The 14,222-nt window shown below is 51.9% G+C and overlaps 1 protein-coding gene across 1 annotated transcript; it reads right to left on the bottom strand.

The window, feature by feature from the left end:
- Positions 1 to 4,834: 4,834 nt before the first annotated feature.
- Pimreg (PICALM interacting mitotic regulator) lies at positions 4,835 to 9,446 on the bottom strand. The gene is made up of 6 exons (XM_076871232.1): positions 9,400 to 9,446; positions 8,591 to 8,914; positions 6,501 to 6,781; positions 5,861 to 5,956; positions 5,191 to 5,240; positions 4,835 to 4,864 (listed from the first exon to the last, which is right to left on the bottom strand). Exons 2-5 carry the CDS (start codon positions 8,879 to 8,881, stop codon positions 5,207 to 5,209), a joined length of 702 nt encoding a protein of 233 aa, XP_076727347.1. The 5' UTR covers positions 8,882 to 8,914; positions 9,400 to 9,446; the 3' UTR covers positions 4,835 to 4,864; positions 5,191 to 5,206.
- Between the last annotated feature and the right edge of the window lie 4,776 nt (positions 9,447 to 14,222).

Below are 14,222 nucleotides of genomic sequence, written 5' to 3'. Positions count from 1 at the left end.
GGGGCGGGCGGTACTCAGAACAGGGGTGGGGGGGCAACCAGGCTGCCTGCAGGGACGGGAGGGGCTCCTTCTCCCCGACACAGGCGTTTTCCTGCTTTTTCCCTCCCGTGTCTGTCCAGCAGTGTCCGACCAGAGTGGGGAGGGACCCTGCCTCGCGTTGGGGAGGTCTCCCTGGGCTGCGACAGGGTGAAATCGGGGATCTCGGTGCAGCCGCTGCTGCTGCCTCCCCACGCCCAAGACGGCAAGCCCGAGTCAAGGTTGGTGTTTGTGTAATCCGGGGGCCAGGCCTGCCCGAGCCGCAGTGTTTGGGCAAGGTTGACCATCTTTCAGAGTCCCCGAGGCTCCCGCAGCCATGCAAGGCAGGCTCTACCTGGGGGGAGAAGCCCCCAGCCCCAGGACCAACTGCCGCTGGCAGGTACAGCTTCTTGGCTGTCTTGTGGAGGAGTGAGTGGCATTGTGCCCGCCCTCCTTGTGACATCCTGGGTCACCCACTTTGGGGCTGATTCACTTATGACAAAGTGGTCACTTTATGGGAGTGAGAGGACGTCTTTTTGGCTCATTCTCACGATTTGGTGTCTGTCCACAGCCCTGGGGGGCAGGGTCTGGTGCTGACGGTCTGTCCTTCTGCAGCTGTCCTTTGTCCCCTACTTCTTGTCCTCAGTCTCCTCACCATTCTCCTGTGGCCCTCTAGGACAGGTGTGTACCTCTCCTGGGAGCCCTGCCTCACATCCTCCCCTGTGAGGCTGCAGCCTTGGGCTCTGGCCCACCTGAGCTGGCTGTGTACCCTTGAGCCTGTTGCTTACCTTCTCTGGGCCCTGCCTTTTTTTCTGTAATTGGAGTAGTCCCCCCAGTGGAGATGGATGGGAGTTTTTGACTCCTAAGTTGTCCTACACTTTGCCCCTGGAGGCTTTTCAGAGGGCCCAGCGATCCATCCCTTCCACGACTGGGAGAGGGTTTCTGAGTGGGTTGGGAAGGAGGTGCGCTCTACTCAGCCTCTCCGAGGAAGCCCCTACTCCATGGAGAATTGCAGCAGGTGGCCTGGCACTGATGCCCAAATTGGTGTTCCTGGGAGAAAAAGAGCTCCCTCCACCCCCAACAAAGGGTACGGATCTGGCTCTTCCTATCCCCAGTCCTGCTCAGACTGATTTCTCTCTTTTGGTTCTTGGAAGGCATAGAGCTGAGATCCCAGGGTTCTGGGGGTTTGCAGAATTTTGGCTCAAACTGTTGTATTCTCTTCCTTCCCTCTGCCACTCTGCTTGGTTTGAGCCTATCACCTCCTCCTGAATAGTCCCCTGAGGGTGGCAGGGCTTGGTTTTCCTGGGGGCCCTTCTAAGTCTGCCCAGGTCCTCCTGCGGCCAAGCCTCTGCACTCCCCTGGGCCCTGGCCCAGGTTCACCCCTGTTGAGGGGCTTCCCCAGGTTGCCTCTGAGCCCTGGTGGACTGCCACTGAGGCTGGTCCCAGCTCTTTCATTGAGGCTGCCCCAGGGCCCAGACGTGTGTCCGCAGCAGGCCCCTGTTTCAGCTCAGTGTCGCTTCTGCTCAATGTCTACCTCTTGCAGCTCCCATGCAGCCCACGGCAGCTGCTGGTGGGGGCGGCTGGCACCACCATTGTAAATTGCCTAGGAAATCCTGGGCACCCTGCTGGGGCTGGAGGGGTCTGGGCTCCAGCTCCCACCCCAGCTCTGTCCACTAGAAACGTCTCCTCCAGCTTGCCAGCTCCCGCCACCTTTGCCTCCCCCATCTGCCAGCTCTTCTGCTCCACGGTCAGCACTGCATCCCCATCCAAGCCCAGTGCTGCGGGCGAGTCTGCTGGGGCGGGAGGTGGTGAGCCTCCACTTCTTCTCTGGCCCTGCCTCCCGGCGATTTCTCACTGCCTGTCCCCTGGAACACGTGTCACTCTTTGGCTTTCTCTTTGCACCAGCTTTTATGGTGTAGCCACCTCAATCCTAATCTTTCCCACCCCTTTCCCCAAAGTACCATGATTTCGACTTGGGCAGACTCAATGTGATTCTCTGACACTCCATCATCTCCTTTTAGCTGAAGTCACTGAGGTTTTACTTCCAAATGATAAAATAATTAGCATGAGACTCTTTCCCCCCAGGTTAGATTCCCCTTCCTTTTCTGAGAACCCCAGGCTCGTGTGTTTGGGAGTGGGGAGGAAGAGTGCACAAGTGTGAGCTGGGATCTCCAGGAAATCTGGAGTCCGTGACCAGGGTTCTATGACTCTAGGGATCAGAGCTGAGACACAGGATCCAGCAGGAGGGCCGCCACCCCTTCCCTTGCTGGAGTCCCCAGACTGGGGTTTTGATGACTCCCACATGAGATGCTGACGGTGTACAGGGAGATATATTGTGAACACAACACCCTCAGAGCTGTAGTTGGCGTGTGTGAATGTGTACTTGCCGTTCTGTTCAGTGAAGAGATGATTTCTGTTTCCAAGTACTGCTTTCTCGGCAACTACGTACCCCATATGCACTTTCTATACTAGTGGTGTGTTCAATCTTGTCTGTCCAGTTAAGTTGGAGACACAGAGAACCAAGTCCCATTCCTTGGAAGGGGTGCTTCCACCTCTCCTTCAGTAATTCTGTGATCCCAATTCAGCTAGCTGTCTTCTAGAGAATTCTTCTAGCTCCTGGTGTGCCTGCTCACCAGCAGCTGGAAGACAGATCTTCCTGCCTGACCAAAGCTGCTTGTTCCGTGGCATGTTTGTTTTTCCCCACGTGGTGGCTGTCCTGGCTGAGGGCCTGCCTGCTGCCTTCCCCTATCCCTTGCCTTGTTGGGGGTTCAGGGTGCATTCTTTGCTATGGCCTGCTCTTTCAGCATTATGATTTTTCCCCCCCTAAAGATCTTGACTCCTCCCTTACTCACCATGGAATATTAAAACAAAACAAAACAAAACAAAAACACAATGGACTCCTTTTGTGCATTTGGAGGATCAGCCTTCTTGTCAGGGTGCTGGGCTACAGCAAATGTGTCTGGACTCCAGGATTCTTGGGATACTGGGGGTAGCTTTTTGAAAGAGGGGAGGCTAGATCTTAGTGGTTTTTAAACTGTACTTGACCACTTTGGAGCCCATACTTGTGCCCTGGGAGTGTCCTGCAGACAAACCTGGCATCGATCTTTAATCTTTAAAAGAAGGCTGGACCCCACCTCAGGCAGGTGGTTCTGGGTCCAAAGTTGGTGCCAGTTTTGCATCCACACCCCCCACAACCAGCTCAGGTGCAGCCCTGCCCGGGAGGGGCGCCCTGACTGTGAAGGAGCCTCGCAGTTGACCCCGCCTTAAACAACCAACCAACTTTCTGGCCGAATCCCCGGGGGTTTGAGTGCCAAGTGCTCTGGAAACCTATTCTCTTTGGCTCAGCCCAAAACCAACAACAACAACAAAAACCACCACATACGTGCGCGCGCGCGCGCGCGCGCACACACACACACACACACACACACACACACAACCACTCATTCTTCCTTCCCTAAGGGTTTGGGGGAATTTTCTTAAACATCCAAATTAGGGTTAAGTCCAAGCTGCAAGGCACAGCCGAGTTCTGCTGTCCTTGCTGAGAAACTAATAGGATGGTTGGGAGGAAAATCAAGAGTTTGACCTCACCCTCTTTGGGACAGAGGAGAGGCAGGTGACACCAAGGAGGGGCAGGCCAGAGGAGGGCGGTTCACCCAAGGGACCCCCCACTCGAGGACCCCCGCTGTCCTTTTCTCTTTGTTTCTGTGGGTGGTGCCAGCCAGTCTGACCTTGCCAAGGGTCAGACTGTTCCCAAGTGTGTAACTTTCAGTATTGTCTGTGATGGGTGGTTCTGTGGTGGACATGGTTTATTAGCTGCCTTGTACAAAATCCGTTAGAAAAGAAAATGTAAAATACCAGATTTCTAACAAGACAAAAGCAGCATTATGGAGTTAAAAGATTTTTACAATTGGTCTTGATTTTGATGTGAGCTGGTTTTTAACTCTCAAATGTTGTCACTTAAATAAAAACCTTATTTGCCTTTAAAATGTGCTTTGCTCTGGACTAACTTGAGAAAGCCTTCCTTTCACTCCTGTTTTCCCCAAGCTGGGATTTGGGGGACAAGCAGCCTGAGAGCAGAGAAGACAGGGGAGACAAAAATATCACACCCTAAACTTAGGACTCATAGCAGTGTCAGGGTGGGCTGTGGGGCGGGGGGATGTGAAGGGGAACAAATGTGAAATGTGGAAAGAGTTTATTATTAAAAAGCGATGTGATCTAGGAAACTTACACACTGGTTTCTTTCTAATAAAAAAGACAAAGCAGAATTTCTTAAGTAATTTACAAAGGACAGAAACTGCTCTTGAAGAGGGCTCTTCCCTGTAAGTCCATAGTGCCCCATGCTGAGCTCCTTATAAATAGGCCCAGGGTCCCACAGCCTGGAAACATCTCCACTATCTTCCTCTGGGGTCCTGAAGGTGGTGGGGGGAAGCAGGGTTGGAATTGTGTCCCCAAGAACCTCTGCATTAGAAACACAGGAGGTGAGTCCACACATGACACTCCAAGGACCCTGCTCCTGGCTGCATGGTTCAGAACTCTCCAGCATGTTCTAGTCTTCCCATTATGGATAAGGCCCCCACAGCGTGTGGGATTAGTTCCTAAGTACAATAATCCCTAGGGAGAGGGTAGGAGCAATTCCAAGATTTCTCCAAATCACTCAGGTGGTGGCAGGTGGTCACTGATGGGCCTGGATGTGGCTGAAGCAGAAGAGACCTTGGCCCTTGTTGGTCAGGTCCTTGTCAGCAGCAGCTCAGGGTTGCTGATGACTTGGGGGGGGGGGGGCTTCTTCCAGGAAGCTCATGGCACAGACATCCTGGTGTGAGGGCTCTGGTGGCCAGACAGGGCTCATTTCCTGCAAGACAGAGCTCCCTTTGCGCCCCTTGCTGTGCTCAAAAGAGCAGTAAGGGCACCATAGCTTTCCCCTTAAAATGGGGGGCTGGAAGATGGCTGTAGGTACTTGGGGTCCCAGCATGCTCAGTGATTGGGTGTCAGGGAAGGTAACAGCTCTGGCTCCGTAGAAGACTCATACACTTCCCACTCTGCCCTTGTGCACCCTCTCTGTGGGTTTTTTCCTCAAAATAGACTCATTTCTTTAACTCGCTTGCAGATAGGTCTACGCACTCATGCATGACGAGGAGAAAGACCCTGCTGTGGGAGGAGGGTCTTAGGAGTCATTACCTGGAAGTCGCTGTCCTCAGTGACGAATGAGGGAGATGGTCATGTCACCACTAGGGATGGAGAAGGGGGTGGGGTTGATGCTTCTGGGTGCTGCGGGCTCTGAGGGGGCTCCCCTAGTCTAGACTAGACAAGACTAGAACCCTGAAAATGTGGTGGGAACATGGCTGTTTGACACAGAGCTGGAAGGACCCTGCCTAAGAGCCCACTGTGACCATTATACAAAGGAGGAAACTGTCCCAAGTTAGGGCAGATTCAGAACAGAGGCCCTGCCCACAGAATGGGGTCCTGAGCAGAGAGAGCAGAAATTCCATAGCAGCCATGTCATTTCCCCCCCCAATTCCATGGTTAGGCAGGGCATAAAGGAGCCATGGGGAGTATTGGAGGAAAGGCAGGTCCTTCAGGAATTCGGTCGCCAGTTACATGTGAGGTTCCAAACAAAGGTGGGATCCCAAGGACTTGAGGACATCCAGGGTGCATCCTTCACCATCACCTCAATCTAGATCTTTCATCCCTTATGTTTCCAATAAGGAGACCAAAGCCCAGGGAGGGGCAGGGACTGGTTAGCATCACACAGCAGGTCGGAGCCAGAACCATCAGCCTGCCTACCAAGAGGACCTGGCTAAAAGGGACTCTTCCCAGACACCACTCTGTAGCATGGATGCCAACTCACCTCTCTTCAGCCATAATGGCTTTGTTCAGCTTTTGGGACAGCTTCTGGAGATGCTGAATTCCTGCTCCCACAGGCTCTAGGTCACTGTCAGACTCGCTGATCACAAGGAAAAGCCACATCAGGGACTAGTTGGAGGCCTGGGGCTTTTCCTTCTTCCCAACCCAGCACTGGGTCCTGGCCTGTGGACCCAGGTGGCTCTGGTGGGCTGGGAATACCTCACCGCAAATCCTTACTCTGGGAAGTGACATCAAAGTCCATGAGGTTGAGGCCACAGGCAGTTGATTTTTGTAGACAAGCGGATCCTGCTGTTCCCTACTTGGAACCTGAGCTTCTACCCCCCAGATGGCTTTCCCAGGAGGCTGGGGGAAATGGGATCAGTCAGAACTAGGGTTACCACTTCTTTTTACAGATAGGGAATCTGAGGCCCTAAAGGATTTTTTTTCAGGCCCAACATTAGCTCTGGGGGCAGAGCTGGGCCAGAACACAGATGTGACTCATTTCAGTGTGCTGTGGTTCCAGGTAGCCATGGGAAGTGCTCAGAAGTCCCTGGGGCTTAGTTAGTGTTTGCAGGGTCAGGGAAGGGAAATTGTGCCTGGGTTCAGAGGCCACTAGTCCTGGGGAGAGGCACTGTTCCACTTGCCTGGGAGAGCAGAGGGGCTCTGTTGATGAGTAGGGGCTCTGGAAGGCAGCCTCCCTCCTTGGCCGCCGTCGTGGATGGACACGTGGGTCAACCCGGGCACAGAGGCGGTGATGTTCCCTCTCCTGGAGGTCTGAGATGGCTCTAGACAGCCGAGTGTTCTTCTGGGTCAGGCTGGGAGGTGGGGAGCTACTATCCTTCTGCACCCCTCTCTTCCTCCTCCTGGCTTTCACCTGTGTTTCCACCAGCCACTTGGTGCCACTTTGGCAGGACTCCTGGATTCTCTGTGATAGGTACATAGAAAGGTTAGCATAGATCGAACCAAGGGCGAGCTACCCCGGGATCTAAGCCATCTCTCCAACCCCAGAGCTCACAAGCTGTCCCATAAATACGTCCTGTTCTTAGTCTTGAGGGTGAGTGATGGGAAGGACTCCATGTGAGCCTGAACTTCATGGCAGGAGGGCCACTCCGGCTCACAGAGCCTCTATGTGTCTAAGTCTAAGCTCTCTTTCCAGGCAGAAACTGACCTAGAGACTCAAGAAGGCCCAGAGAAGACCAGGTCCAGCTCTCTGGACACCAGACCATTTGTCTTCCTGCTTCTGATCTCACTCTCATCCCTCCTTCACATTGGTTCACAGAAATCTTTCTGTGGCAGTTCTCATAATGACACTCCACTGCTCAAAACCCTTCTATGGCTTCTTGCTGGGAGCAAGACCAAGTCCTAACTCTTGGGCTTGTCACACCAGCAGAGCATCAGCTAGGAAGGTTCTTTTTTCTTTTTTTTTCCAAATGTTTGAAGTGTTTATTTCTAGAATTTTCCATTTAATATTTTCAAATTGTAATTGACCAGGGTAACTGAAATCATGGCAATTGATACCACAGGTAAGTAGGAAGGTTCTTTATGTGCTCGATTGTCTTTGCTATAGTAAACCCGAGTCCAGAGAATGAAGCAAGCCCCAAGTTAAGTTTGATGAGTTATGTGACCTTGTTTGTTTGTTTTTTGTGATGCTAGGGATTGAACCCAGGGCCTTGTGAGCCATGTGACCTTGAACAAGCTATTTCATTTCATTTCATTTCTCTGGGCCATCAGGGTGGTGAAACCAATCATAGGGTTCCTCCAGATATGGACTAGCATTTGACTCCAAGACCTCTCTACAAAGATTGCAGACATAGCTGCCTTCTCCTGACATCTTCAGAATTCCCAGTAAGATGATAAGGAGTCCCTGCCCCCTCCCCCTAAACCCCCAGCTCCTGCCATTTTCTCCTTGGAGGTCTGTTCACTTGCATGGCTTCTGCTCTTTCCAGGTGACATCTCTCCACATCTCCAGCTCCATGTTTAAAGATTTATTTGATTGGAAGGCCCACAGGCACCCCACACCCAACATAATGATACTCGTCCTGCCCATACTTGTTTGTGACATCAAATCCTCTTAAATCCACCTTTTGCGTAGCTCTTGAAGTTGTCCACTCTTTGACAAGCCTAGGCCTCCTCAGGGATGTATCAGCTCCTTGCTCTTTTCCAAGAAGCTAAAAAACAAGTCCTGATATGCTAACTGACAAGTTTTGAGGCTGGGGGTGTAGCTCAGTGGTAGAATGCTTGCCTAGCATGCACCTGGGCCTGGGTGGCATCCTTGGCAAGGCAAAAACAAAGCAAAAATCAATCAAACAAAAAAGAATTCTTCCCCCTCCAGGGTGCTCCTGAGAATCTGAACATCTGCACACCAGCTCTCCTTTCTCACTATTTCACCTTGCTCAGGCCATACCCAGACTAAGTTCCTGCCCCTTCTCTTTAGTATCTTATTTCCTCAGCTCCAACTCAGAACTCTGGGAAGTTGTCACTGACTAAGCTTGGGGTTTAGTATCCCCTTATTGTTAGCCATTTGTTTGCAATTTCCTATCACAATACAACCTCTCATCATCTTGCACTGTGAGCCTGGATTTCCTCTGTAACAATGTTTCATTTGTTTCCTCAACAAATTGCCAGGAACTATTTGGAATGCTGAGGAGAGAGCCATGAACTAAAATCAAGTCATGGAGTCCATATTCTTGGGGGCTCCCTAAGGGTAAGAACTACAGGCACCAAGGATCATTACCTGGGACATGGCGCCCAAGGCAGTCTTAGCTGAGCGTGCTGCAGCCTGTAGGCCCTGCTTCTCGGGCTCTGGGGTTTCCAGGCGTTTCCAGGAGGGGCCTGCTCGGAGGTTAAGGCTGACTGCTCTCAGGGGCAGCCTCCTTTGGAATCGTCTGCACAGGGAGCCCAGGGCTCCGCTGGATGTCTCTGGTTGGCCAGCTGCAGACCTTATCACCTCCTCCTCCGGCAGCTCCTCCTCTAGGAGAGATCGTCGGCGCACAGAGGCCCCCAAGTTCTGCCACTGAGATGCCATCTGCTTGGTCCAGTCTCCTCTGCCCGCCACACCCTGGGAGGTTAAAAGGCAGGTCAGCACGACATTCCCCAACTCTATTCCCACGCTCCACAGAGAAGGGATGGGATGGAGGTCCATGGTGTGCGACACTTGGACAACTCTGCAGGCTAGAAAGCGACTGCTTTATGCAAGAATGGTCACGGTCGCAGCATTCTTGCTGTCCCACGCTTCACGTTTCCAAAACAGCTGTCTTCATCCCAACCTCCTCTCCAGAGATTCAGGTAGAAAGGGAGGCAAAGTCTCACCAAACCTGAGCACTTGGTCCAGGACACGACCAGCGATCGGCTTGCCCAGACCCAACCCACTCCAGCCCAGACCCCCCAGCCATCCTACGGACACCAGATTTCTATCGGACGTTTGCAGTACCCGGACACCCCGCATGCCATGCCTGTCCTAACCAGATTCCCCGTCCCATGCTGCCCCTCGAAGTTCCGCTCTCCTTTGAACAGACGCCCCGCCACATCACCGTCCCCGCTCACCCGGCTGCGACCGATTCGCGACCACACGCTCGCTACAGTGGCTTGTAGCTGACCCCAGCCGATTTGAAACTCCGCGCGGCTCCGCCCCGGGACTATGCTCACAGTTGACTGGCTGCGTCCCCTCGCCAACGCCGTGCCCGGGATCCGATTGGCCCCTTTCTCTCGCGGCTGTAAACCCTGCTTTGGGATTGGCCGGGTTACCCCCATTCATCGCTCCAGACCCCCGCCCTGCAGCCTGCGGGGGCTCCTGCGCGCTTGGCGGGTGGAATCCGCTACCCCTGACTCACTCAGCCCGGGCGCCACCTCCCGTTGGCTGGGCCTCTGGCCGCCGCGCCCGATTAGATCGCACCCTCTGGCTCCCTGACTTGAGCCTGCACAGGATTCTGGCTGGAGGGTGGGACGTGGGGGCAGGGGTCCCGTGCACCCACAACCCTTTAGCAGGTGGCCTCCGACTGCGTGCCCCTTCGCTGGCAGCAGCCCTGATCTCCTGAGACCTGGCTTTCCTTTCTCCTTTAGTGTTTTTGTCAGAGCCAAGGATGGAGGTTTTGTTTCAAATTTCCCTCAAGACTCTCCTAGGTCCTGAGACCGGCACTGCACCTCTGTGTTCTCCAAACGCTCATTCCCCCTCTGCCCCAAGCATCCAAACAAGCTAAAAAAAAAAATCTCCACCTTTATAATTCCCAACTGGGCTCCCTCCAGACCTCAAAGCAGCACTGTCCAGTCCCCACCCCAACTACCCTGCCTCCCCGCAATGCAGGGAGGATGGTTTGGATTTTTTTTTAACCTTCATTTTATTTATTTTTATTGGTGCTGAGGATCAAACTCAGGGCCTCTTATATGCTAAGTGAGTGCTCTACCGCTGAGCACAACCCCAGCCAGAGGATGGGCTTTTGAGGCTCTGTCTTCAGTCCACCTCTCCATGTCTGGGTGATCTCATCCACTCCTTTAACCTTAGTGATCACCCCCTGCCCCCAGGACGATGATGATGACAATGAACTTGCACATGGCACTTTTATGCACCAGGCTCAGGTGTTCCAAGCACTTCATATGTATTTATGAACACAGTGGACCTTCACTGCCACCTACAACTTGACTAGGACATTTCACCCAGTGAGTAAAATATCAGGGCCAAGGATCCAAACTCCACCAGTCCAGGACCAGCAGTAATGTGCCTAATAATATAAAATTATGTTATTTAAAGCTGAAACCTAGAGAAAGAGTTAACCAGGCAAAGAATGTGTCTGTGTAGTCGTCTAATTGTGTGTCTGTGTGGCCTTCCTGGCACTGGTTACAACATGTTCAGTGGGGACAGGTACTCATTTTAAGAAAACCAGCCCATATTCATACATGAACTAAAACCAAAACTTCATCCAACAGTTCTTGACTCTGTGATACGCTCTGAGATTTATTTTCTATTTCATTTTTAAAAACCAAGGGTTCCAACTCCCTCTTGCTTTTACCCTGGTCAGTCGTGTTGGGGCTGCGTTTGAAGGAGTTGGAAATGCTTGTACCCAAACCTATTTTATGCCAGTTGTATTGGCAATTGTTATCAGGGAATTGAATGCGATGAAATAGGAGGAGGAGAGAGTTGTTTCTATGGGAAAGACTCAAGGAAGTTGAAATGCTTAGAAATGAAATCTCTTAAACTGGAGGGCCTTGTCACAGTTGTCTCTGCAGTGTCTGTCATCATGGTTGGAACGTCACAGGCATCCATAATAATAGCTTTTTTTTTTTTTTTTTTGAGGCCTTACCACGTGTCCGACGCTCAGTTAAGTGCATTTACTTCCTCAATCCACATGGCAGCTTCAGGAAGTGGTGCTATTTTTACTCCCATTACAGATGACAAAACTGGAGATTCAGCAGGCAAAGTATCTTGTCCAAGATTGCACGGAACGTCAGAGCTGGAACTTCAATCCTGGATGTCTGACTTCCAAACCTTCGAATTTTGTTTGTGTGACCTTAGATGCCACATCTTTGTTAAGTATCTGGGATGCGGACACCCAGAGCCTTCTCTGTTTGGAGCTTCCTACCCTCTTGCGTCTCAGAATGGCAACTGGCAGACCAGGTTAATGAAGAACAGTCTCCATGGCAACAAGAGAGGGCAGAAGAAGTATTTTTTTCTGAATGAGAAGACTTTCCCTTCAGTCTTGCTTGGAGAGTGGCTCGAGGGTGGGAGGGATTCTCTAGGCAAGCAAAGCAGGTTCCAGAAGCAGGTGCAGGCCCCCCTGCTCCTTAGAAGGAGGAAAAATAAAACCAAAAAAACAAACAAGGCCATTGCTCCAAGTGGTATCCAGCTCCTGGCCTGTGCTGGGGAGGGGGATGGAGGAGGAACTTCAGGCATGCTGGGTGGGGAGATGATGGGCTTTTCTCCAACAACAAAGCTTGCACCAATTTCTTTTACCTACCTCCCGGAGCTGTGAGTCTGATGGAAGAAACAGACATTAAGCACATTACTGTAAACCCTTACAATTGTTCGAAATACCAGAAAAGAGAGTGATGGGGGAGGGGGGGAGGGGAGAGGATGTAAGTGGGGTGGGGAACCTCACTTGGGCTAGAGGTCAGGGAAGTCTCCCTAAGTATGTGGAGTTTTAGCTGAGGAGTCAGGGGGCTGATGTTGGGGGTGGGGGTCTGGAGCACTGCCATGTTCCAGGACAGGACAAAGGCTGATAAAAACAGAGAGCAGGGCTGAGGGCAGGGGCCAGAGGTAGAGGTGTGTGGGCCAGGGGAGGAATTCAGAAGGCAGAGGCAAGTCCTTGCTGAATTAAGGAGAGAAACTGCTAACTAGAGTTGTGATTGAATAAAGTCCTTGGGAGACTGATTTGGGGGCCAAGAGATTGCCAAGGGTCATCCTGGGGGCTGGGGCCTGGCACAGATGGTGAACCTTCCTTTCTCAAGCAGTGGACCCAAGCCCCCTGGCATGGCACCTAGGGCCTCTTCCCTTTGTCCTGCAGCTCTTCCAGCCAACCGAGGGTCAAATCCATTAGTTTTTTCCTCCTAGATATCACTGTGATCCAAGTGTGCCCTTTGGCCCTTCTTCAAAGGGAAGCGATGGAAACAGTGGGAGAGTTTCAAACATTGTAAGAGGAGCCCGATTAGGTCCTTTTCTCCCATTGTGAATTCAGTCACAATAGAAAAATGCCCCTGATAGAAACTCTAGAATAATGAATCCTTACAAAGCAAACTCCCAAGTAACCAACTCCCAGGTCAGGAGGCTGTGTGTTCTCCTTCCCCCACTAGCGGTTTATGGTAATCACTTTTATTTTTCTTTGAAGTTGTTTTGAGAATACATTTTATCTTGTATGCATGCATACCTTCTAGGTTGCTGCTTGGTTGGAAAAAGAAAGGAAGAGAAGAGGGAAGGGCTGGTCTTTGCATCTTCAGGCAGACATGGACACAGGCCCTGGGGTGGGGTGGTCTGAGCCCTCAGAGAGGGTTTCCTGGAGGGGCCAAGCTGGGTTCTCTGGCTCTGACCAGTTTACCCACCTTTGGCTTCTTGCAAGCCAACAGCTATTAGTGGAAGTGAAGACTTTTGCGGGTGCTGGATTTTCGGGTCTCATTCATAGCTCCAGGCCTCCCACTTCATGAAGAGGGTGGTAGGAGAGGAGAATCTTCCTTTTTTAGATGGGAAAATGGATTTTAGAGAGGATGGAAGAAATTCAAGGCCTCAATGTCAGTAAATAAGAGGTGGGATCAGTCCTTTGAATTCATCTCTATGAGGCTCCTAGCTCTTCTTATGTCTGCCAGTGGCACATCCTGAGTCCCTTTCCTCTGTAACAAGTCAGTATCCAGGAGAGAGTGGTGTTGTGGGGCTCCTCCATCAGCCTCAGGACTCTGGTGAGAGGAATCGATCTGACCACTAGGTAGCGCCAAACACCCAAGTCTTCACATTGAATTGTCACAGCGTCTCAAAGGGAGTGACACCCTGAATAAACTCTGCCTGGGTCCCAGGATCCAGGGCTTAAGAACTCCAAAAAGGCTAGAGACCACCGAGTATGGTGGCACATCCCTGTAATCCCAGCAGCTCTGGAGCCTGAAGCAGGAGAATGGCAAGTTCTAGGCCAGCCTCATTCAGCAACTTAGCAAGACCCTCAGCAGTTTAGGGAGATCCCATCTCAATAAAAAACAAAAAGGACTGAGAATGTAGCTTAGTGATGAAGTGCCCCTGGATTCAATCCCTAAATCCAAAAAAAAAAAAAAAAAAGGAAAGAAAAGAAACCCAAACCAACAGAACAAAACGGCTGCAGAAGACACCTCACCTTTCCCAGACCTGCCTCTGGCTCTTAGACCAAGTTCTTGCTTAACCAGAAACTTGCATCTCTGCCCTCTGACCACATCTCTGCCTCCTGAGGACAGATAAAGGGGAGAGGAGGAAGAGGAATCAGGGAAGAGGGAGGGTGGTGGAATCAAAGGCAGCAGTGCCCTGACCTGGGGTCCAAAGGGACTTAGAGTGCAGGACCGGGCAGAGCAAAGGGGACTGTAGGCCTCCCTTCCTCTTCTCCTTTGGTGGCCTCCAGGCCTCTCCTGCTGGTTTCTCTACTCCTCTGCCTTCTTTAAGAAAGATTAGCTGCCCTTCTTCCTTCTTAGGATGGCAGAAAACCAAAGCTTGACACAATAATGGTGGGTGTCAGGCAGAGGCTTTTCATCAATGTGAGGGGTCATGGATGGGGCAGAAGAAAGTTGCCTGAAGTGACCACAGTAGCCCTGACCCCTCCCCCCATCCCTCCCCCACAAGCAAATCCTCAAGTGTCTCAGCGGCTTAGGTGTCCTCCCCCTGGGATGAGATTATCCCAGCCTGGGCTGGGCATCTCCTTCCACCTGCAGCC

Source organism: Callospermophilus lateralis, chromosome 11, assembly GCF_048772815.1.
Source record: "Callospermophilus lateralis isolate mCalLat2 chromosome 11, mCalLat2.hap1, whole genome shotgun sequence".
In the NCBI taxonomy this organism is placed as follows: domain Eukaryota; kingdom Metazoa; phylum Chordata; class Mammalia; order Rodentia; family Sciuridae; genus Callospermophilus; species Callospermophilus lateralis.
This window is presented reverse-complemented; position numbering and strand designations above follow the sequence as displayed.